General features: G+C 29.5%; 1 protein-coding gene across 2 annotated transcripts in view; it reads right to left on the bottom strand.

Annotated features, from left to right (window-relative positions):
• The window catches only part of LOC108546763 (neuronal calcium sensor 2), a 236,187-nt gene that overhangs the window by 128,380 nt on the left and 79,898 nt on the right, over positions 1–27,909 (bottom strand). The window contains exon 2 of one of the 2 annotated variants that reach the window (XM_017899005.1): positions 9,809–9,927. In XM_017899005.1, coding sequence (XP_017754494.1) covers positions 9,809–9,919 — 111 coding nt within the window. In that variant the 5' untranslated portion in view covers positions 9,920–9,927. Of the gene's footprint in view, positions 1–9,808; positions 9,928–27,909 lie in introns of those variants that run through there. The other variant, XM_017899006.1, reaches the window with a different exon arrangement.

The raw sequence follows: 27,909 nt of genomic DNA, 5'->3' as shown, positions 1-27,909 counted from the left end.
ATTAAGCTTATAAAGGTAAAGCAAAATTAGGAATTTTACTAGTACCAGACGCGACAGATGGGACCCACTTGTGACAGACCCAACAAGCGACGGACGGACGGCACTTATAAATCACGTCATTGACCATCAGAAATCGGCTCCTTGACAGTTTCCTACTCCTTCGCCAAAGGTCCTTATGTCACACCCTCTGTCCAATTAAAACTCTTTACCTTTCCACCACCAACATCTATTTTACCCAATCAGAACTAAACTAGAGAAAACAACGGACCGAACACGACGAGACAGGACATAGAGCAAAATCGAGAAGTCAGTTCGTCTTCGGCACCGATCCTTCAAACATCTAAATTACACATACAAACGCGTGTTCGAAACGGTACTCCGTTAACGTCTACGTTATAACTATTCTACGCTTTTCTGTAAATAAACACACTCTTTTGACCACACACATTCTGGATCCTTATTATCACAACTAGTCACGCAATATTAATTTGGCGCGTGATAAGCGTTCTTGAAAATCGAAGAGATTCGATACCGTAGGACGCTACAGTAGTTTTATTTCGTAGATCTTCCAAAACCTCTTTATATGGAGCTAAGCAATTTTGAGATTCTCTTTTAAATTTCGCGCTGCGCGTCGGTAATAATTTTTTCAGATAAATAATACAGCATATAACAAATTTATCTAAATGTTTTCTAATGTTTCCTACAATTCCAATAACATAAATTAACCGTTTGAGTGCCAAGCGGCGCGATCGCGCTTCTTCTATTTTGTGTCCAAAAGTGCCAGCGCTCTGAGCTGCGAAGCTGACAATCAGCGCGCTCGATTGGTGAACGCGGAATATGAGAAGCGCTATCGCGCCGCTTGGCATTTTTGGACACGGAATATGACAAGCGCTATCGCGCCGCTTGGCAAATATCAATTGGGAAACAATAATGACCCGTGGCACTCAAACGGTTAAGCAAGCCGAAAGAACTTTATTACATATACGTCTGAACACGTTTACGGACAATCTTAGAATAAATTAAAAGATAGCAATACTTCGTTGTTTGCTCATTCCCTGATAACTGGAACTGATAATCCAGGAATACCCCATAAATGTCAACTACGTACAAAAATTTAACGCATCGAATAAGTGCTGCCATAGATAAATTTTTCAAGCCATTTGAATTGTTGGAATTTTCTTATACGAAAAACGCGTTATATGAGAGCTATCGCAATTTTCTTTCCGCGTTATATGGAAATCGCGTTATAAAAATACCGAGTTGTAGGAGACTTAACTGCAGAAGGATATTCAAGCCAGCAAATCGCAGCCAATATTTCACGATTTGTAGTGCTCTATGTGATCAAGAAATTTATGGACACAGCCACTTGCAGCAGTAAGCACTGTACATAACTTCTAAATCGCACAGCATTATAGAGTGTTAACCCTTAGAGTGCGGACGACTCTCTGCCGAAGCGCTTCAGAGGGACTGTGCGTGCTTAGCGCTTACGATCGCTGTGAACGGAATACTTTTCGCTCGTGCGAGCTCTGTTGATTAACTGTTCAAGGCGCAACTAACAAGTTATTATTGTAATTCTTTTGCAGCAGGTTAAATAATAAAAGAATGTTATTTTCAAGCATCGATTATCTATTAGAATCAATAAAATTTACAATATAACTTAACATGAAAATAAGGAACAAAAACTAAACAAAAATTAATAGTTTATTTGTGTATGATAAATTTTTTTATATTGTTAATATTGTTGTACGTACACTATATTGTTAATACGTTACTAATGATACTCGGAACAGATATACAAAAGAATAAACCCGTCCTCGCGTCTATTATTTGTTCCATCATTTGTCTTTTTTTACTGCCGTTGCTAAGAAACAAATATATTTGTCTCGCATAAAGTTATATGTAATACTATTGCATGGAAGACCGAAAAAATTGAACAACGCATGTATGCATCCACCGTCCCTGCTGGTGACTTTCGCCGGACGCATATATGCGTCCACAGCGCTCTAAGGGTTAAGGAATTGATGCAAAATTCATCGTTTTTCTCTCGATAATTTATTATTTCTTCAAAATTAACTGAAATTTTCTGATATAATTGTTTCAACTTTTATCCGACCTTTTAGTAACATTTTATAACGCACAAATCTGTGGCAACTAACGAATCAAGAATCTCAAATAGTGGCTTGTTGTTTTCTACGTTCGCGTACATAGATTTGTGGTTTAATCGTGGATCGAGGTTGTCGTTTGGTTGTGGCTTTATTTGCGTCCTGGATTCCGCAATTTCAGGCAGCCAGGAGTATGAATTAGCTAAGAGTAAATCAAACAGCCACGTTTCGCTGCTATTTACAGTCACGATGACGTATCAGTAATTAGTCTTCCTATTACGTTTGTTTTCGTTAGATTTAATACGGTGCATAATTCGAGTTGCATGTCAGCATCAATGGTCCTTTCCTTCGCGATCGTGCCTCCAGTGCTGATATTGATTCGATTCGTTTTAACAAGTTTGCGTCTTACGTTTAATGGACACTGGCGAAGTACACCGGTAAGCTATCAAAGTATTTATCGACGTTCCCGTCAATTTCCTTCCGTGGAAACAATGACTGTCAAAGAATGGCCTAGATCAGAAATTTCTTTCACTCGCTTGTCTTCGAGAGATGTAAACGAATCTGTTTCTGTCCATTGTAAGATCCAATCTGGCAATTTTTGGTGCACAGAATTCTCCGATCTCTGTCCATTTCGGCAAAATAAACCGAGTGACTGATAATGAGATAGATAGATAGAGAGAGAGAGAAAGAGGAGAGAGAGAGAACAATCGTTAGCTCTTGACAGTCGACACTCGAAGCCCAACGATCGATAAGTTACGAATTTCAGCTGATGAAAATTTAAATTTCCATTATTTTTTTCTTCCTTAATAATAAAAATTAGAATTAATTAATAAAATTTATCCAATTAAAACAAGTTCAAATACGACATATCTAATTTTTCCTAATTTTTCAGCAAAACAACGCATGATATTAGTAGAATCTAACTGATTTGGGATTTAGATATTAAATTGTTTTCAATTTTTATACATCTTGAAAGAAGAAAAGTACGATACTTCCCAAGTTTGCAATTAAAAAGTTAACTAACAGTGTGCGATTTTTATTAAGTAGTATGTTTTACGCATAATGGAAAATTTTAATTAACTGATTATATATTACTGAAATTTTTGTACTCTTTTAATCTGTTAAGTAAAGAAATTGTGTAATTATATGTGAATACGTATATGATTGTATATGAATGTAAATCATTTAGTATCTTCCTTATATTATATAAAAATAAAAAGTAACTATAATCATATCACGTATACCTATAAAAAACTATTTATACTAAATAATACTGTTTTTCATACTTAGTAACTACTATTAGCCTTATCACTCCTGAGTTATGTAGATAGTAGCAAACGCCCTGTCCTGAATTAATTTAACAAATTTTATTTTTGTTCAAATCTAATAAAAACTTAATCAAAATATAATATCATACATTATAAGCGTTCAGAAAGAATTTTCTAAGCTCTAGCAACTTTGAAACCCATGGTCGTTGTATCACGAAAGGGTTAGAAAACAAATTTGTCATATTTTCAACAGTTTTCAAAAAATTACATTTTACTTATTGGCATCTTCATTAAACATGATACTATGTACTCTACAAGATTATTCTAGGTATAAAAAATTGATATAAACGATTATGTTAATCATGCAAATCTATAAAACCTTCTTTTCCTCCATTTCGTTATAAATGCTGCTCACGAGAAGAACGTTGGTTAATAATAATATGAACACCCTGTACATAGCCATCGAATCAGTTAATGAAAATTGTTAAAATTTATTAAACACGATAATTGATTATATTTCATTTTGTTTACGAATCTCTTAAAACACAAAATTAGTAACATTTTCATTGCAAAACGAAATTCTTCTCTTATGAAGATGAGTATATATTGTCGTAATAAAATCGATTCATCTTTCTAGCATATGTAAATATAATATGGGAACAGCATAAAGACGAAGAGAACATTTTTATTAAACTCAAAATAATTCCTGATTAAATTTGTAATCGGACTCATATTGAATAGGTACATTTTAGCAATTCATGGCAATCACTTTTATTCGCAGATGATAAAACTAATAAAAATTTCATCTTTTACCAATCGAAGTGATGAATTGGCTTCGAGAGTCGAGTATCGAGCGATGGCGGCGGCTTTGTACTTCGTTCGTTTCGTTCACGGCTTTGCATCCATTGTTTGTTTTACAGAACTGGCGATTGAAAGCTTCGAAATTTCGGAGGTCAAAACTCGCCACGAATTCGTCACTACTGAATTTGTCGACCTAAACGTTTCCATATTAGCACGACGTTGTCACCGTTAATTTCATTCGTCACTACTATTTTCAGTCGTAATTTAATTTTCACAAATTTCAATTGTCGCGAAATGTAAATTTATTCAAGATATATTTCATTTTTTCGATTATCCCCGGAATATTTCTAGCAAAGAAAAAGATCCGGAGATTCGTATTCAAATGTAGAGTCTATGTTTAAAACCGGACAGGTGGCAACACTGCTTTCAACGCGAGCCATGCGCATGTGCTATAAAAGCATGAACTCGAATCTTCGAATATTCCTTAATATCCATTCTTATAAATTCGAGCTTTACATTCTTTTTATTCGTACAAATAATTTTCCAATATTTTAATTTCTATTTTACTTTCCGTTTTTCAATAGAATTTAGAATTAACTGAATTACAACCCATAAAAGTTTGTATTTCTTTTTTATAAAAGCATGAACTCGAATCTTCGAATATTCCTTAATATCTATTCTTATAAATTCGAGCTTTACATACTTTTTATTCGTACAAATAATTTTCCAATATTTTAATTTCTATTTTACTTTCGGTTTTTCAATAGAATTTAGAATTAACTGAATTACAACCCATAAAAGTTTGTATTTCTTTCTCAATTTGAAATATTTGTGTCCGTTTTAATCTTGTTAAATTTCACTTTCTCTAAGGAGGTTAAATCTTGTTTCGATTCTTAGTCTGCTTGTCAAATAAATTAGTTCTACTTCGAACGATAACAGTAAGTTTTGCTTCGAACACCATGAAACACCATGAACTAGTGATTAACGGTAACCAACATCACTATCGTTTAACAAGCCTAGTCTTGTAATCAGCGTTCGGAGTTTGTGCTTCGGGGCTCTCATCAGAGCTCGTAAATTCGACAAACTATTTTCCGCCATGATCCAATCTTGTAGAATAACGCGAGATGGCGCCACGTGTACGACACCATGCACGAGTTATATAACTAGAATAATCTCTGTAATTATAACCTATACGACATTTTAAGTACTTAATACGGGAGATAATGACAGTCTCAAATTTACGATTAGCGATTTAAAATAAATTAATTTTTATAGCAATGAGAAATTGTGAACTTAATTTTCAATACTTTATATGATTATATTACAATAATAAATAAGAAATGGTGGTAGTCTGCATTAGAAATGTACTGATTTTGTATATACTAAAAATAATTAACGATACAACGTTGAAGAAGACACAAATGTCCATTTTTCTGCAAAATTGAAATAAATTTCAAAAACAATTCTTAGTTTGTTCATCATATTGTCAGGATCTATGAACAGTTCTTAATAATTTAACAAAACAATATTTTAAACAAAAAGTGTGTTAGCACTAAATGACAAATCTACAGATGAAAGAAATTTGAAAAATATAATTTTGTCATAAGAAACTGGGATTATTTTGTATTTCACAATGTATTGGTGTTTATGAAAGTGGCCTAAGTCACATATGTTTCGTTTTGAAATATTAAATGTCTCGTGCTTAGAGTATGTTATAAATTAAAAAATTTAATTACAACAAAGTTACAAATTCAGTCTGACGATTTAATTCTTCGCTATTTTCGCAGCAACAGTATTGTATTGTAATATAAATGAAGGTAATATAAAATATGCGATAAAACAATTTCTTTCACATTTTTGATTTAAATCATTTTCAGAATTACCGACAAAAATAATTCATTACCATATTCTCAAATTAGAGAGACAGTCAAATTTAATAATGCAGTGGCATATTTCATTTTAATCAACTGACATTACAATAATGTAATTTATTTTTTAAATTATTATCTACGACTTCGTCGCCTATACATAATACTGACATTTTCAAAATAAATGAGTCATTGATGAATCTTATAGATTTCTATTTCCTATGGTGGCTGTGGTCAATGGGACCCGAAATTAAGAATAATTAATTAATAATACATAAGAACTTCAGGAGTGAATAATACAAATATGCAAAAATGTGTAATCAATTCTACGATTTAAATTCGTATATTTAATTATTAAAGGGCAAAAGGAGGGATGCAATTTGGACACTTACTATAATTATAGTTATACTGCAAGTAGTTATGCAATTGTGAAGATTAATTTGTTTCTTCTTAAATAAATTTTTTATTTAATATCGTTATATTTTTGTCAAGATATCTCGTTGGTAAATTGTTAGAAACTATTCAAATATGGTGATCTTTAATTTATGGACTATTCTGTATAATATAATTCGTAGCAAAAATAGATTGCTTATTACTATAACCTGTTTACTATTAAAAGTAATTAAAATAATATACAAAATAATAAAATATAAGAATAAATTCAATAATTAGATAATCAGTGCAACGTCAGTTTTCAATAAATAGAAAAAAGTAGAAAATTGCAAAGAATTATTTCCTTAATTTATATTCATAATTGCTATGCACATAACTTGCATAAATATGGACGAATCTTCATTAGGAAAAATAAAAATGACGAGTAATTAGAATATTTAAAAAAGTTTATTATATTTGATAAATCATTGTCTATTATAGTATAATTTGATAGTATACAAGTATCAAATCAGATGCAGTAACTGATTTCAATCAATTTGTCGTTCCAATTATTAAAATCATAAAATTGTTTTCGACGAAATTAATATTGATTTTTAACAAGATAAAACTTTAATTAAATAAATATCACTGTAACTACTATTGTCTATCTATAAAAATATTTAGATACGAGTTGCCAGTTCAAGTGTCAAATTCACCAGTGACAAATACAAAATTCATCTATTTATATGATTTTCCTATATCCGTCAATTTCCGAGATATTGGATCAAATAGGTTTACTGGCTCCAATTTTTAGAGCAATTTTCACCTGTGAGATATGGACGATTGCCAATAACGGAGATATACGTCTATAATGCTTTTTGGAAAACTACCTTATACCAAAGTTTCATCGGAATTGGCGATTGTCACTTCGTAGTAGTCCCTTGCGCAGAGCAATCACTAGCACTAAAATGCGGGGCACGGTGCTATAGTTTACATTGGTTGTGTTCACGTTGGTACTTCGCTAAAACCGGAAATAGAACGGGAAAACCGATTTTTCATGTTGGTCACGCGTACGTACAATACATGTACAGAGTGAGAAAGAAAAAACTGGGCAATAAAGTTCTGAGGTCAAAGATTTGTCTCGTACTTTTCAAACGAAATTACCTACTGCTGTTAACATCTTTGCGAAAATTTAGCAGTGCGAAACGATCAAAATTAACTCATTATAAACTGACGAATTCGTTTATTATAATTAAACAGTTGGTGTAGTTAAATAGTTAAAATAGTAAATAGGTAATAGTAATAGGTAAATAATAATAACAGGTAAAATTATTAGGAAATTTATAATTAAAATTAATAGGAAATTTGTGTTACTATTAAAGGATTGAGTTATTATTAAAAATATAGCTTTAATTTTTCGCAATTTATATATTGCATACGGTTTACGTAAAGGAAATATATCGTGTGATCGTAAACAAAAGGTTAAAAGGTTGATAAATATTATTTTTGTAAACATTAATTATCACGGGAGATGCGTTGGGAAGATTGGTCTTGGAAATGGGCCTTTATATAGACTGGAAGAGCCGAAGTTCGAGATACGTATATTAAATTAAAAACGATAACATCATAATTAAGAGTAGAATGAAGCGATAACATCTTATATACATCAATCAAATTCACGACAAGTTTTCTTTTGGAATTTCTTTGATAAAATCTATTCCTGATACACAAGGTGAGTCAATCAACTCTTTCACCCAAATTTATTTGTAAACTTTATGCTGTATAAAAAGATATTTCGAACGAAAGTTGATCGACATAAAACAGAGTACACAATGCAATAAATAGTTTTTTATTATTCCACTTTTTTATCAAAATATACATGTCAGCTTGAGTTTCTTGACCATGTCGTGTTACATTTCACTGTCAAAAAAATACTACATGTAGAATAAAAAATGTGTAAAGTATACGAGGTCAAATATTGATAATTACCAAAATTTATTTAATTTTTAATGTAGGAAACGAGCAAAATGTGGTTCACTGCGATCAATAGTATCATCTTCATCTTTTGATAAAAAATGGAAAATTACAAGAAACTAATTACTATATAGTATGCTCTTCATATCAAACAATTTTCGTTTGAAATATTTTTCTATAGTACATTTAGTTTGCAAATAAATTTAAATAAATGGAAAGAGTTAATAAATTCTATTTATTTTTATTAAATTAATAAAATCTACTTATTAACCCTTTGCACTCGAGAGGTGACTCTCAGTCACCGTTTGTTTTAATGCTATAACTTAAATAACGGATGATGATAATTATATTAAGAACATCGAAATAAAATTATTCTATTCGTTCGTTTCTCACGCAAATTCACGATTTCCTTTTTTAATTTTAGCATAAAGAGTATCAGTGAGCTTATAAGAATCAAAGAAGAGCTTCGAATTGCATCTTCACAACGAAGAAATCTTCGAGTCCAAAAGGTTAAAATATCTATATAATCTATATAATTTATTCACTAAAAATTTACGAATGATTAACTCATTTATTAATAATTATCTTGCAATTAATTGTCGTTGATAAATGTATCTTTAGATATACCAAAGAATCATAATCAACTTAAAGTTTTCTGTCATTAATGTTTCATCATAATTGCTCATTTGACATAAAATTTGTTCTTGCATTTTGTTTATACAAAAACGAATTTTCCCATATTTATTGATCACGTTAATGAAAAACAATTTAAAATTATCTCCAATGCGTAAAAATCAGGAGAAATATACGAAATAAAAATTATTATCAGATAATCCGTTCAAAATTGTTGAATTTTTACTATATTCTCTTTTCCAGGAAATGAAAATTTGTTGAAATTATTAGATCTATTTTAAAATTCAATTAAGAGCGAAGTTAGGTATTTTCTACGAAGGCAATGAAAACTTACTCAGTCCAAGCTACTGCGGATTATTTATTTTTATCTGATCGAATAAACTTGAGGAAACACTCGTGAAGTCGGTTTGATGGATAAGAGGAGAATCCTTCAAGAATCAGATTTATACCCGGCAAACCGTTTAACAATGAGCTCTAAAGATATTTCACGTTTCTATAGCTCTTATTTAACGATGGATGGGTAATGGCTACAATTGTATAAATGATCAAAGCTTCATTCACTCACATTTGTTTATTCCATCCTTTGCTTTCTATCCCTGATAACGGGTGCTTTCGTACCGTGTAAATAATTTGGACGCAGGATTGATTACATCTGATAAAATTTTGAGAAAACAGTCACGTCAGACTCTATTTTTCTCTTGAAATTTAAGACACAGTTTAGCCGGAGGTGTCATTGCAGAGTGATAAAGGGTACAGGAATAATACTGGTGTAAAGTAAATGCACACTTACTTTAAATCCTTTATACCATTCTTTTATAGTTGCTTCGTCATATCTTGTGTGTGATTTAAGAAAATCCATGTCTTCTTTGCTCAACTTATCTTTGCTTCCGAAACAACCCATTTTGAAATCTACAACAAAAAATAATACGTTTTTGCGTTAGTGTCACATAATTTTTCTCATATTATTAATCTTATAAGTTAGTAATAATCATATATTATTAATTTTCACATATTACTAATTAACAACAGGGTATGTTATTAACAACATACGATGTTATGCAGGATATGTCATTTATATAAACTTATTTGCTCCAGAAGTGAAAACAGTATAAAGATTTCAAAATTTATGATATTATTTGTATCATATATAAAATGTAATTCTCCAATAAAATGAATATATTTTATATACATCATAATTTTATAATTCCAATTTTATTTAAATTTTTTCACACATCTATATATCTTTCAACTCCTATTAAAAAATATGTAATAATTGATATATTCATTTCATTCCTATATAGAAAGTACATGGATACTTGTTTTTGAAAATGACTAATTTAAAAAGTATTTTAATTTTAAGTTCGCAAAATGCATAGTAATGTTTAATAAAATTTTGTCCATCTTTTTCAGGATCTTATATTTATCTACCTTTTTATTTTTCTACCTGTCTTTTCTATCTATCTTTGCATCTCTTCATCTTTTTATAGTCGTATAGTATTATCTCTTTAGAGTTGTATTGTTTACATTTGGAGGGAACATTTCTGTATATTATGAGATTGTTTGCATAAAAAGCTATGGAAACTATATTTAATTACGTTTTTTGCTTGTTTAAGTATTAATATTTGTCATATATAATAATCAGTTCGTTTACAAATTATGTCATTTATTTAATAAAATGAAGTATTAATTTTGTTTTCATTATGTCACAAGAATGTTATCAATAGCAGATACAAATGCTGCATATGAAAATATTGCAAACCATTAGATTAAATTTTCTAGCTGCTTTTTATACAGTTATTTATCGATACTACAATTTTTCTATAACTTCTATCCACATAGAATTCTTTTTCCTCTTTTCCCTTTTTTTTTACGTCATGTTTGATGCGACTTTCTAACCAACTTGCAAATACAACAGATCCTACCCAAGTATTTTTTGGTATACATTTACATCGCATTTATTTATATACAACACGTAACTCGTGAATTTTAACGCGTTCCAGAACTCTGAGCTTTTCATATTTATGTATAAATGTCGAAAGTAATTCACGTGTTCCTGTTGCATGACACATAGTTCAATGCACGCTAGGTCTGCCACAATTTTATTGTCAAATACTTTTTCTCCTTCGGATTAATTAATATTTTCCATGATATAGTTCTCCATATTGATCTCGTTTTGTTTCTGTTATACAATGTAAATACGACTTGGATTTATGTCCTCTTCTTTCATGCATCGCATAAATTGCTGGATAAATGCTTTCGCCAACTGTCGGCGACTTTCGCCATAAATGCTCAGCAAATTGATGTTCTTCCGCTTTTTAAACCGCCATACAATTCGCGTTTGCTCCCTCACTGGCAGTAAATGTTGCCCAGCCGACGAATTCATTGCACGATTTGCTTGTTTACGTTTGTAACAGTGTTACGACAGTGTACAGTTGGTACATCGATAAAACAGTCATTTAACAGGTACACGTATTTCCAAGAACCATGCACCGTGTACCTAATTTTTCGATAATGTATTTCAGTATAACTCTTTGATTTTTGAGAAATAATATCTATTCGCTATCACATTTCAATTTTTCACTTCAATGTACGAAATAGATTTCTCTTTTTCTTTTCACAATTTTTAAAATTTAAAAATTTTTTCCAGTTTCTCTGATATTGTATGATAATAATATAAAAGATAATACAAAAATACGTTTTATATTGATATACAGGGTGTCCTAGCAACGGCAGTACCACCGGGAAAGGGGTGATTCTACAAACAGAAATGAATAAAAAAAAAGAATAAAATTTTGTTATTCGAAGAATTAAATCTAAGAAGAAAATCGACTTTGAAGATTCACCGAGTACACGTACACGTAGCTATGGCTTACAAGGAGAGTGCAATTCCTTCGAGTTACCGATTTAATTGAAACTTTAATTGAAACACCGATTTAATAAATCTGTAGTTACAGAAGCAATAAAACTTTAATCGTAAATATCTTGAAAACTATTGAGTAGTGGCGGGTATAATGGTATATATTCTTGGACAGCATGACGAAATCTAAAAACCTAAAAAGTTTCAGTTAAATCGGTGACCCGAAGGACTTGCACTCTCCTTGTTAGATGTATGGGTCATAAATACATCAGCATCGGTGGTACAACCGAGGAGGGAGTGATTTTACACGAAAAAACCAATCGAAAATAAAGAATACAATTTTTTCATTCGAAGCTTCGTTGTCGAGAAAATCGACTTTGAATATTCACCGAGTACGCGTGCACTTAACTTTGGCTAAGGCCGATGGAGTATCGGTATATCAGCGCACTCAGTAAATATTCAAAGTCGATTTTCGTGAAAACGAAGCTTCGAATCAAAAAGTTTTATTCCTTCTTTTCGATTCGTTTCTGCGTGTAGAGTCACCCCCTTCCCGATTGTACTACTGTTGCTGGGACACTCTGCAGAAAAATAGTATAATATGAAAATTTGTATCGCGTCAAAACAGAATATATTCGAATAATAAAAATTTCTCATCCTAGTTTGCCGAGTTTGTAAATAAAATAAAGTTAAAGACGAACACTGAAATAGTAATTTATAATCGAGTAAACATTCTTCAGCCTAATATTAACGTACTTATAATGATTGCTTAATTGTGAATTTCACTTTAACGTTATTTTCTATTTCCTTTTTTGACGAGGTGGTAGCACTGCTTTCTCGGAGGTTCCGGTATCAGCCGCGCGTGGCGCTGCATGCGGTGTTTTGTAATGGCCGAACGGTTGCTGATACGATTCATAAACACCAGTGAAATTATAAACACGAGTCTCTGGTCAATCCATAAACGCATTATAAACTAATTTCGATACTTATGATGTTCTGTCTTGTTGAACATACGAAAACGCTTAGATTCTAATATTTAACAGCTGCAAAATAACTACAGTCATCAAATGACAAACTTGTTTAATATATAGTTGGAATAAAATTAAAATAGCGACTCTTATTTTATCTTTTTTAAGCAAATATAGTTTGTTCTTTTTTTACTTTATCGTTCGTTAGGTGGCTTATTTTAATTCGCGAATGAAAATTATTTGTTAACTGTTTGCTGCATAGAAACTATTTGTAAAAGGATTTCAATGTTAAGTTATATGAAAGTCAATTACGTACAAGACATTTATTTCTTTTTAATGGAATTATATCATTTTTAATGAACCAATCGATTCAATTGATAATTTTGACTAGACCACTCATGTTAAAAAATAATTAATTTATAAGATTGTGATATTAACAATTAAGCTAATGATTTTGAATACATGAAATGAACGAGTTCACAAATTCTTCAATAAAATACATGAAGCAATAATGAAGTTGACTTTGTTTACACAATTTTTATATAATAAACAATTAACGAGTTATTTTCCTTTATAGATTAAAATCTTCTACACAGAATTTGTTTACCTTTGTACAATTACTTATGCACCGCGTTACTTTCTGTATAACTTTTTAAAACCAGTTTTATACTTTGTTGGCAATCAATAATTTCATCACTCTTTTTACATACCCTTTTTTACACGGTATCCTCTCATCGCATAAAAGTACTCCCAAGTGTAATATGGTTGCTTGCGGCAAACTTTATGCATTATAATAATCGTTAAGTTTACCGAGTCTAACACGTATTTCTATATAACGAGATTGCTTCGTAATAATATATTTTATTTATTTAGGTACTCAGACTGTGTCTCTGACCTAACCTAAACAAAGTCGTAGATTGTACCATTCTCGTAAAAAATTGTTGATCCTAGACGTTCGTGTTATTATATAAACACACTTGGTAATTAAATATGAAAATTTAGAAGCAAATAATAAATATCTTTCATTCTATGTATTTTTAGTATTTGTAATTTGACAATTCGCCTATGAAACATGAATTTCGAAAAATTTTAATAAAACCAAAATAAGATTAGTTTCGAAATTATTGGAAAAGTTTGGCTGTTCAGTTTGTAACATGTTTATTAGAATATTATAAGGAATAGAAAATTTTCTAGTTTTATTATACAATTACTCTGGGTAAAGCTACTAAAGTGACGTTTGTAAATACATATCATGCTCGTAAACGTAATGGTAACTTCTCTTACCCCGATTTGGTAAAACTATATGACCTTGAAATAATCTGCGATTATTCCAAAATTAAAATTAATTACGTAATTTCGTTCTATCGACTTATGCAGACTTTCACGTCTTTCTCATACTCATTATCGCATATTGCAGTTATCTACAAAAGATAGCTCAAAATGCTATATAAATTAAAAAGAAGTATCAAGTTATAGATAATAGCTTAATATCTTTTACCTAAAAATTTGTTATCTTCGAGTTACTTAATTTTTACGTTGTAGATGAGATAATTCTACTAAACGCTAGGTAAACCAGATTTATTAAACACATAACTTTGATACCTAGTAATATAAAATAATTACTAAGCTTTGATACTATTCTTTTAATAGATTATTGATAAATTTTTCAACCAGCAATTTTAATATCAGATTTCTTAGTTTTATAACACGATGAAAATTGTATTCAGTTATTAATTTATAATTAATTTTAGTGAAAGGTGTACATTGTTACTGAAAATCGACCAATTATATAAAATCTTAAGGATAATGATAAGAATACTAAATGTGTACCCAAAAATAAAGTAAGCTGATGAAAATATGTAATTTATCTTCAAATAAGAGCAAATAAAAATTTAAGTCTTTAACGATAAAATAAAAATAAGTATAATGATATTATATTACAAAATTTTATACAAAACAAAAATGATGTCAAATAAATAAAAATTGAAATTAATATATACATATATAAATTAAAAATTTGTCAGATATGAGAAAAACATAATATTTCTTTATTATAAGATTTCTTAAAATGGTTAGAGTTTTGAAAATAAAATAAATTAATTAAGCAAGTAAATTCAAAAGAGAAGAAGTAAATGGTAAACCATGAAACATATTTGTTCATTACTTAATTTTATACTTATAATTAATTTTATTGTATAATTGTTTATAAAACAATTATACAAACAGTATTTTATTAATTATTTTATTTTATTGTAAAACCGATCTGTTCGAAAAAATATCAACGATTCTAATGCAATCAAAAAATCAGTATTAACAATTTTATAATATTTAACAATGAAGTAACAGAAATATAAGTTAATAAAATTAAGGGTAAAGAATGTTTGGTTAAAATATCGAATTAATGTATTTTACTGTTTAATTAATTATTTTTCTTTTCAATTATTTCTACGAAATTATTTTATCAATTGATTCATATTTACCAATTTTAAGAAATATTTGTACATGCGTTACACCGTTAAGTACATCAAACCATTAGCCTCGCAACAGATTTTTCTTCTTACGAACCAATAGTTTACCCGCTGCGCAAACTTCGCTTCCACTGATGTTTTACTACTTCTAAACACTTGACAAATCACATTACCCGTGTAGCACGCCGTTTACACATACAAGTAAACTCAACGAGAGTCAGATTTACAACGTTTTCAAGCTCGATATCATCTGGATTAACCCATGATTGCTTTTTTGTAGCGAACCTCGAAGTTCCGTTGAAAGTGACATCTCGAGGAAGTCGGAGTAACTACGTTACCAACAACTCGTTACCAACAATCCTTAACGGCGGACTAGATCCGAGTCGGGGCTATAAATCCGAATTGAAAAAGGAAATGAACTGAATGTCTCGATTAAACTTGTTACATAATCAGTAGTATAAACTTTCAAAGAACGCGAAGAGAACAAGGGAAATAAAAGTAGATGAGAAATGCGAGGTTAGGGGGAATAGGTAAACGAAGAATTGAACGAGCGAGAAAAAGGAAAGCGGAGGATATGCGCGCGCATGTATGTGAGCCGGGTGTAGGAGGGAGAGAGACAGCGCGTCATTAAAAGCGCAGGCACGCGCAAAGCCACAGAGGAAGAGAGACGTAAAATAATGTCGTAATGAGTGGCCGATACACGATCGGAATAAAAAGTTTTGAGAAAGGAGGCAAGCTGATTCGTCGGTTGAAAGAGTTTCGTTTTCCACGTTCGAAGGGAGGAAGTCGGGGCAGCTCGTGACTTGCTTAAGAATTAGACTGCTATCGTAAAATGGTGTTAGAATATAACAGTTGGTCAGTTAACTATGTATGCATTTTTATCGTGCTCTATGAATCATGTTATGAGAATGTTATTTCCTTTATTCTATTAAACGAGTGTGCAGGTGTAAGATATTATATACAAAAATATATGAAATTTTGAGAAATATTTACCATTGATATTTGAAATTTCATATATTTTTGCATGTAATATTTTATATTTACTTACGTATACTTTCATCTTAAACTTAATTCTTTTAAAGAAATTTCATACAAATTTTGTCGAAAACAGGATATCAAATTTGATTAATTATCCCTGAATATCCATGAAATCCTTGAAATAAAAGAAATAAAATAAGAACCAATCAAATTGATAATTTACATTGGTATCTAATATATATCAATTTATTGGTTCTCATTTTATTTTTTTAATTCTTTGTTATGGAGGATAATTAATCAAAATCGATATCTGTTTTCGACAAAATTTTTATGAAATTTTTTTACAAAAATTAAATTTTATCTTAAAGTTTAATTAAAAGTGTATAGTATTGTATTACTGAATAGCAAGCAATTTTATTTTTTGACGTTAAGTTCATTTTGTTTTAAACAATAAGAAATAAATGAACACTTAGTATGAACTTTATACTTAATGCTTATACTTAATTTATAAGCTTATCTATATTTTCAGTCTTGTTTATATATTTTCATAAAGTTAATATAGACATATGAAAAGACACAAAGTAAATAAATTTTATATAATGATATATACAAATTACTACATATTTGTATATATATAGAAGCAGTGAACTATAACATAATAGGAGCAATATTATGACTCTCACAAATACTCAAAATTCATATTTTTCACTGAACTACTTTATGTATGGGTATTAATATTTTATATGTAATTACAACATTCTATTTCATTTTATTAATAACATTATAAGCAAGTATTAATATTTCCCATTTATTGTTATCATAAATTGTTCTTTATAATTAATACACATATATCATCATATATTAAACATATATGACAAGCTAATAATAATATAATCTACCAAAAATTTTCTTTCATCAACTAATTACCAATATCTTTGTTAAAAAATTTACTAAATTTAAAAAATTTACTATTTACTATTTACTATTTACTTATTTACTTATTTATTTATTTGGCCAGCGTTAATACATGCTATTAACCCCATATTCTACAATAACGAGTCCAACTCTTGGCGAATTTTTCACTCGAACCCCTTCATAAAGATGAATTGCACTCGCATTCGACTAAGCTTATATCTAAAATATACAAAAAATATAAAAAGTTTTGTATAAATCCCACAAATTTTTATAATCCTATCGGGAATAAAATAGGTACACAGTGGCTAACTAAAATTAAATAATTTTGCAATGCACAGTTTCTCATAACAAAATTACAGTGCAAGCGGTTAAACACATTATTACACATACAAAACACCGTTTCAAATAACTGAATAATATTTGTTTGATTTTTATAGGCATTTTACACGCGTTACTATATTTACGATCCTGAATATACCTATGTATCTGATAAGCACCAACGGTTAAGCATGTAAATATCCCGGCGTGAACAGCTCATAGTTCACTATTAGAACACATAACCACGTCTCAAACATGAAGATTGAAAAAATGAACAGGTAAAATGGTTGACAAATACTAAGGTATCACGTTCTCGTAAAGAAATTGAGAAAATAAATAACTAAAAAAAAAAGAAATAGAGAAAAAAAGAAATAGTTGAAAATACTTGTTGATATTCATTAGATACAGAGGTAGATCTATCGCGAGTAGATGTACCGGATGACAATGTATGTAGCTATGCTACTGCGGCAGGATTTAATGGCACAATGGCGCGCCGTGCATTAGAGAAGCAGAGCCTCGTGCAGCAACGGACCATCGTCGAGACCTCGTAAAAAGCGAAGCAAATGTAGGACATAATTAACACGACGCACACATCGAGAGTCCGTTTTTGTAAAGACGATCTATGTCAACCAAATTGCGCCTGTTTCCTCGGCTATTTACTCGATTAAATTTCTACCCAAGGAGTTAAAGGGCTCTTTTCGTTCAGACGATTGAAAAAATCGATTATTTTTTTTTTATTTTCTTAATGTTTAGACTTGAAACAATACGTGTGCAAATCTATACGATGAAATTCGTAAAATTGACATAGAAAATATATATCTATTATATACCAACCCTCGGTACGGGTAGGTCGATATTGGAAGCTTGCTACTACATATGTCATCGAATTTTTAGTTTCATCGAGCTCCTGCTGCCTATGGTGGCTTGTAAACAAAGGATTGGTTTATTACAAATTAGTTGTTCACGCCGAAAACGAATTATGCTAAGTATTATGAAACATTTCTCGAATATTTCTATCAAAAATTTCAAACGCGTTTTTCTCGAAAGCTTCTTAAACGTGGTGACATGATAATTCCGTTTCTAATTAATCGATTCGCTTTAAATTTGGACAGTACCTTCGGCAGGCGTCCCTTTAAAATCGGGGATATTATAATTGAAATCCAATGCGATTTACTATTTTCTTTTACAAGATTTAAGAAACATAAAACGAAAGAAAATTCGTAAAATTGACATAGAAAATATATATCTATTATATACCAACCCTCGGTACGGGTAGGTCGATATTGGAAGCTTGCTACTACATATGTCATCGAATTTTTAGTTTCATCGCGCTCCTGCTGCCTATGGTGGCTTGTAAACAAAGGATTGGTTTATTACAAATTAGTTGTTCGCGCCGAAAACGAATTATGCTAAGTATTATGAAACATTTCTCGAATATTTGTATCAAAAATTTCAAACGCGTTTTTCTCGAAAGCTTCTTAAACGTGGTGACATGATAATTCCGTTTCTAATTAATCGATTCGCTTTAAATTTGGACAGTACCTTCGGCAGGTGTCCCTTTAAAATCGGGGATATTATAATTGAAATCCAATGCGATTTACTATTTTCTTTTATAAGATTTAAGAGTTCAAAAATTTCAAACGCGTTTTTCTCGAAAGCTTCTTAAACGTGGTGACATGATAATTCCGTTTTTAATTAACCAATTCGCTTTAAATTTGGACAGTACCTTCGGCAAGTGTCCTTTTAAAATCGGGGATATTATAATTGAAATCCAATGAGATTTACTATTTTCTTTTACAAGATTTAAGAAACATAAAACGAAAGAAAATTGACCTTTCAACTTTTAAAGTACCGCCATTTCTTTTAATTTTGAGATTTTTTATATTTTTCAGTTTCTAATATAATTATATCCTTACTAAAGAAAATTGTCTGTTTTGAATACACAGAAGAGCTGCAATCGTGTCAAAGTGTCAGGCATACTTTAAATCAGCTTATACATATGTGCCAATAACTTTTATAAATGTTATTCATTTTTGTTGAAGAAAATTTTAAATACTCTTAAAATATGTATCAATAGATAGTAAAGCAATCTGCATTAAAATCTCTTGTAGTTTCTTCTGAAAAAGATATCGAGAAAGTGCATTTCTAGTGTCCAGAAGATCCTCTTCGTTGATTAGAAGATTTATTGATTAGAAGATCCTCTTGATGATGGATCTTCTATGTATTATTACAGTTCGTAGATAAGTTCTGAGATAAGTTTCTACTTTCTAGTAAATTAGATAAGTTCTACTAATAAGTTTCTAAGTATCCAGTAATCTAGTAATTTACTTAAGACTCCTGATGTGAATGTAATTTCAAGTTTTAATAATAAACACAAGTAATTATCACCCATTCATACTGATTATCATTTTTCATTTCTCTGCTTTCAAGATCGTACGAAGGTCATGGTATGCTAGGTCGTTGAATTCGGCAAGATATAGGCTACAATAATATTAAGTAAAAGATAAGTGCTATTTGAGAAAACGAATTTGACCTTCAAAATTTTTGAAAAACAATTTTTTTTTAATTTTCTTCGCATTTCTAAAGAACACAAAAAGTGCAGTAACTTCTGCTCAAAACATTTTTTTTGTCACATTATCGCAAGTACTTAAAAAATTTGTGAGACATACTATATATGTATATGTGTACGTACATTTTTTTAATAATGGAAATATCCACGAATGGAAACGAAACGAAGAACAAATAATATTTGAAGGAAGACATATTTATTATTAAACTGAAAATTAATAATCGAAATTTTACATTTTAGTGCTGAATTTTCTTCAGTTTGTTTACTATATATATTTATTCAGTGGAAGATGGAAATCTGATCACAGTGTTACGATATGTCAACAAGTAAATGTTGAATTACATTATAGAATATAAAATTTTCGTAATAGAATGAAAATCAATAGTTCTATAGAAAAGAATTTCTCAAAGGGTAATTCATAAATAACATTAGAATTTGATAAAGTTATTATTATTAAAAGAGGTCAAAACAATTTGCTTTAAATATTTTATTTTTGCGATTTCTAAAAACATAAAGATTTTTCGTGATGTTATTTTATTATTTCTTTACTCAGATAAAAACATAATTATATATAATTATTTATCTTTACTGAATCACTATTATCATTTATGTATAATACATTTAGTTACTTATTGTATTTCAGCAGCTCCAGAGTTAATTTAAGAGACTTGAATAATTAATAATAATTAATAATAATAAAAGTAATTTTTACTGCGATGAACTATTTATATTTTAAATTAATACGTTCTTGTATCAAATATAATAATATCTCTTCTAATGTTTTGCTTATGTAGTATTTCATTTCATGTAGCAAAACGTGAATATTTGCAAAAATGATTGAAATCAAAAATATTTTCAACTTTTAAAACGAAAGGAATAATATCTTAAACGTTTTCGTTTAACATTTAATTTAATTAGTATCGTATCGAAATTTAAAGTTACGTTTAATAACAGTTCAATACTAATTTAATTGCTTCTTTTCATTTAAGGGAATTCATTTTGTCAATTTTAATGAGCTCGATGGATTAATTAAGTCGCTCGCTTGCAAAATCGATTAATTCCAGAAAATAGGGAGTAAAAATTTATTTCAAAATAAAGAAGATTTAACATCAGTTAAGAGCTTTTACGTTGAAATTTGGAAAAATTCAAAAAGTAGAATTGATCACTTTGGCATATAAATGGCTATATTATCAAATAATAAAAATTCCTGTTTTTACTGGAATATGTTAACTATCGCAGTTTTTAAACCTTTTATAAAGCTAAGAGAAAGTTTAACAAGTTTATACAGTAATAATTTGAATATTTGTAGTAATTTCAATCTGTACCCTTTGCATTAGTTGATTCTTTATTATTATAATGAATTAACAACGCAAAACTATAATATTTTATTACAAAATCAATGACACTTTGCAAATTTGCCTATATAATTATTTTGTTATAATTATTGACTAATAATTTCTATAATGTCGTTAATAACGACGTCAATCACTTATTATATGAATATTTCATTAATATTCATTAATTTCAGTAAACATTAATAACAACGTTATTAGGTACTTCGAAAATTCGTATTTTCTTGAAAATTTTTGATTTTGTTGAACTTAAAAAATGATAGTTATTTTCTTTATGAACCATAATTCGGTTCTTAAGTTTTCTATGTTTAAAATTACAGTAGGTATGAAAAGATAGGAATGAAAATTAATATTTTATGTTTTTCTTTTAAAATACATCATTGAACTTGTAAGTATTTGACAACTTACAATAACAAGGTAATCTTTTAATAAAATACCTTTTAATACACGTAAGGGGGCATCTAAACTGTTTAATAATTCAACATTTGTCGCACGATAAATGACGCATATTGTTGCTATATTTGACGTTCACGTAGATACAGATACCGTGCATTTCATTAATTGATAATCATGCCAATACGGCTAAACTTATTTACTGAAATCAGTGACGAGCTGTCAAACATTGTGTGCTATGCTGCATGCATTATGCAAGACATACGTATGTGCATTTCAAGATTGTCTGGTACATTGTACAACATCGATTATGGTATGACTATTGTATATAAAATCAATGTATCATGAAAGGAAACATCTAAATAACTTTTTATTACTATACGTATTCCTTTAACGAAAATATACTAACTTTATGAAAAATGTTATTATCCAGTTAATTGATAATATGTTGCAAAATATTACTTAAAATAAATTTTTATAATGCATAGTATATTTAACATATAATATATAATATATTAGTACATATACTATATATTTTATTTATATTATATATGTATATTATAAAATATATTTTACATACCATATAATATATAGCATAGTATATTACATACTATACACTCGTATGCTATACAGTATACTTATATGAAATATAATACCATATATAGATATATTATACTATATAATGTTACAGTACGCTGCTATGTATACACAATTTATAAAGTATATAAAATTACACATAATTAGACGAAATTATGATCAAGCATTATAATAAAACAAATATGTAAAATTATGATACTAAAATAAAATTTGTCAAAGTCAGTTGCAGAAAATTTTCTATCTGTGACGCATACAGCCACTATTTGTCCATGGTAGATAATAAATTCTTGTTCCATCTTATTAGTTCAACGAGTACACTCTATTAGCACTAACTATGTGTTCGTTCTTAAACGTCAAACGATGCATTATCGACGATAGCTATATACTGTATGTACTAACGTGTACACTTTACAAACTGAATTAGAAAGACTGCACACAAAAATCCATCATCTCTATATTAACACTAAAACTGGTACTACTAGAATACTAGATTTGTAATGTACCTAAATATATATACAGATAACAATAATAATTAGTTATTAAAATATATAGTGACACGATGAAAATAATTACATATGTATAATTACGTTTCCCTCGAGTTCAAAGTTAATATTAATATTATTAAAAATTGATGCATATTTAGAGTAATTGTAAAAATAAAAAGACTGAAATTATGAAATTATACAGCATTTTGACTTGTTTGGTAGCTGTAGTATTAAAGTGAAATTTCATTTTTAAATTGGGAATATTGTACAACAATAATATAAAATACATACTAAACAATTTGCTGTAATTTCGCAGAAATCAAAAATATATTTTATAATTTCAATGTCTTTACCTTTTTAATATAATAAATTAATATATAATTTATTAATATAGTAAATTGAAATAAATTCCAATTTCCAAAAAATAAAAATAATTTTTCAGACTGTATTGAAGTATTATTTAGATACATATCAAAATAACAATAAATAAGTATGATAAAAGTTTTATAATATAATTTAAAAGATTGTGATTGGTGTACAAAAGTTATTATCGATACCTATGTAAATAATTATTTTTAACATTTTACGTGACCTCCTTCGTTTTGTAAAACTTCTATCATACCCTCTGGGAGAGTTCCATACAATCTTTTAATATATTTATGGCAGCTTTAAACTCATTCTGCTCAATACAGAATTTCAAGTCTCCAGTACCTACTTTAAAACTACCTCTCTTTTTCACTTCCTTTTGCCCAGTCCTTGCCAATTATACTCAACTATTTTTTATTATATCGATGTCAGGAGATCTCGCAGACCTTTCTCAGATACTTTCTTTCACGAGGAGTCTTTTACAGACTTTACTGAATGCAAGTACACTTGCGTTATCCTCTTCGAGTATCTAATTTTTGCCAGTAATTATCGTTCCACATTTTCTATCCATGCATTCATAAATCAAAATAATTTGGCTTACATTTAACATTTTTACCGATAAATAAATTTTTCTGCAATTTCCAAATTCGAATTACGATACTTGTCGTTCGTTTATCGAAGTATTAATCTTTCGCACTCGAGATGAGACTCCCAGTCGCCATTTGTCTCGACAACATAACCTAAATGACAAATGAGAGACGTTACATATTAAAGATAACTTTACATGGAATACTGAAATAAAATAGTTATAGTCGTGTATTTACGACGCAAACACGTGACCTTATTTTATTTTCATGTAAAAAATATTGTTGAGTTTATGGAGATAAAAATAAGCTTCGCGATGCTATTCCTCTATAACTGTAAACGCTGTTTATTCGGCGTATCGTGAATACAGTACGCAGCGCCATCTGGGCCATCAGAGTAAACTTCTTTTCATTCGTAAAAATTATTTCCCGTCATTTCCTCCTGCAACGAAGATACCATTGTGAAAACTCTAACGAGTTTTTTTATGCTTGGCGGTTCTCTTTAACTTTTTACGACTTAAACGTGGCCATTGTGGAAAACGCGTTGCACGTTAGGTATATATGTATTAACACCTGCTGCATCTTCTGTCTTGCTTTTTAAAATAGCACTTCCTTCGCGAAGAATTGCTCTAGGTCGACCTGTACTTTCCTTTCCACATGCTCCCGGTTTTTATGGTAAATTAGAAATTATTTTACAGCTCCCATGTAAAATCCATGAAATTTTCTCAAAGAAACACTTTTCTTACATTTTTATAATTTATCATTGAAAGAAATATTATTAAATAAAAATATAACATATCAATATAATATAAAATTGCATTGATCAAAATTTTGAAGAAAATATTACAGTATACAAAGGAAACAATAAAAAGGTAAGAAAATTCTGAAAGAAAAATTCTTAAATTTCTTATAGCATATGTGGTATTTGCGTTGTAGTCAAATTCATCAGAGCTTTATAAAAGTTTGTATATCACGAGGAAATATCAAGAAAAAGATACGTGCATATTTTTAGAAATTTTGAAAACAAGTTTGATTAAAGATAAGTCGTTTATTTATATATGTGATGAAAATATTAACAAAAGTCTCGAACGTGGTCGAAAATATTTATATGGGGTGTCCGATTTTAATCCATAAATGAAAATTATTCGTTTACTGCTCGCTGTATAAGAAGTGTGTTGAACAAGAACTGAATAGCTTCAACGGAGTTATAAAACGATGTAATTGCTTTTGTGAAAGATAATATAATTTTTAATACATAGATCAATTTACTTCGTCATTTTTAATAAAAATAAATATTATTAATTTTCGAGGTTTTAAACTGCAAATATTTATAATTTTGGAAAACTAATATACTAAGCGAAGAAATTTGAAGCTTCATTTCATACACAAAGATAAGATCTAAACAAATATTATTTATTACAGAATGTAAGTACCTAATTGTATTATCTACTTGCAACAAATTTAATAATTTTTCCTATAATCGAAAAGTAAGCAAGTATAATTAAAAATTATTATAATACCGAAGTCTAGGAATAGCTTGAATTTAACAGTTATAGTTATGAATAAAATATACAAGAATATCTTATATCTGTGTTAAAAGATATATCACATCAGGAATAAATTCAAACATTCGAGACTGATGACCCAGCAGATAAGTCATTTAATATCATATCCGTATAAGATATCATGATGACTTCGCAAGTAGGTCACGTACAGAGGTATTTACTGTCAGTCAGTCCTCAGACAATAGCAAATTGCAGAATAAAATGTATAGAAAGTAACACTGCCTTTAGTTCCTCGTTCCTTTTCAAATTCTCATTTTTAATTCTCTCGTGTTTTTATTATACCAGGAAAAGTATAATTTATTTCTTGAGATCGTTCTGTAATAACACACCAGTATTACTATATAATACGTATGTTTTAACTATATACCTACTGCAATAATGATAAGCATAAATGAATACGTGACAAAAATTGTTGAAAAAAGTATCGAATAATGGCAAGATGATTAAAATCAATATTGCTAATTTCTTGTTTAGTAATGTAGAAAATGCAATTAGTTGAAATTATTAAAATGAATTTCTCTTTGGCTGTAATAATAAAAATTTATAAATTACAATTTTATATTTTTACAGGAAAGGGCTGATTTGAATGAAATTTTGTGGAATTCAGCAGCGAAACAGAGTTAATATACAGGGTGGAATATTTAACATGACCAACTTATTTATTTCAAATTGTTTAACTAATGAAACAATAAAAATTTATTTTATCACAGGACATCGAAGAACTTTCAAAGTATCATATTTGATTTGATTTTCATTAAGTTAACTATATACAGGGTATCCTATTTAAGTTGAAAACTCTCATAAACAAGTAATAAAACGGGGGAAAAAATAAGCTGACGCGTGTTTTTTAATATTATAGTTTATACTTTGGCATTTAGTATTTTTATATTTTGTGGTACAATATACTAAATTTTTCGTTGCATCGACTTAAATGGGACACCCTGTGTATATCTGTTTTAGATAAGGCATGAAACTACACTGCAAAAATCGATTTCAAAAATTCTGATTCGGAAAAGGGTGAAAATTTTTCAAAAATATTTACTTCTCTGTACATATTTATACAGTAAATTACTTTCTGCGCACTTCGATTTTTTCAATAACAAATTTCTATTATACTTTGTTGTCAATCATTGCTTTCATCAATTTTTTCACACGATTTTCTTTACTCAGTACACTTTCACCGTGTAAAAAGAGCTGCAATATTTTTCCAGTCTCTATTTCCAAATTTGCATTTTGGAAAACGATTATTGAAACAGAATTTCACTCTTAAAATTTAAAGTACAATAGCTGAACGAATATTTAAATAATTGCGCGAAGTTCTGTTCAAAGCTGTAGTCTAAGAATTTTTATTATCACAATTAGGGATGCACACATCTTGATAATTTAAAAAATTCTGTATATGTACTGCATTAACATCAGAACTATCCTCTTGTAATATCTATATAAATATGGTATACATAAACGATATTAACCATTTGCACTCGACGATTTTTTGGCTAGAGAAGAGTAGAAATTCAAAGATTCTCTATTAAAAAACTGACGATATTTTTTTGAGCAGTAAATAAAGAATTGTATAATAATAGAATTGTAGAATTATTTGATTTCGATACCTCGCACATTGTTACATTACATTAAATTTGATATATTAATTAATATCGATTTTCCAAATTTGATGAAATGGTGACTGAAGGTCACCTCTCGAGTGCAAAGGTTTAATTAAAGTAATATAATGGAAATAAATAAGTATAAATAATTATATTCCTGTGAAATCCTCCCCCACGGCCATTGATGTCTATAGTCGTGTGTCTTAGACTGGGATACTATTGGAAGGACGAGAAGTTATATATATATATATATATATATATAGGATCAGATTTTGGTTGGATTGATTTAAGATAGTATTGTTGGCTTCTTAATAGAATAAAATAAGCTTATAAATAGAATGACGACTATGACACAAGAGAGATTCGCTATGGGCACGCTCTTCTGATCTTTCTTAGACTGACTTTGACTTCTTACACACTTTCTGACTGACACACTGGCACACTCCTAATGACTGCAAAAAGACTGGCTTAAAAAACTCTTAAAGACTGACTCGCCCACGCCCTTGCACCCTTATTTAACACTAGAACGACTAACCCAGTGAAAATGACTGGTCCCAGAATTTTCCTTTTTGCAATCACCGATCACATACACCTGCTTTAAGAATAAAATTGGTATCAACTCATATTAAGAAGGAACTGTAATCAATATATTCACTCATATTCATTGTATCGCTGAAATTACCATAATATGTGCACGTTATAGTTAGGTACCCATGAACCCATTTGCTTCCAAGCGCGGAATATTCCGCGAGCCACGACTGTCGTCTATCACCGAGCGCGGAATATTCCGCGAGCTACGACTGTCGCCTATCACCGAGCGCGGAATAATCCGCGAACTGACTTTTTCCATTACCAGTTGCTGAATATTCTTCATA

Source organism: Eufriesea mexicana, unplaced genomic scaffold (assembly GCF_001483705.2).
Source record: "Eufriesea mexicana isolate 0111107269 unplaced genomic scaffold, ASM148370v2 scaffold757, whole genome shotgun sequence".
NCBI lineage: Eukaryota > Metazoa > Arthropoda > Insecta > Hymenoptera > Apidae > Eufriesea > Eufriesea mexicana.
Note: the sequence above shows the minus strand (reverse complement) of the source record. Positions and strands in the feature narration are given on the sequence as shown.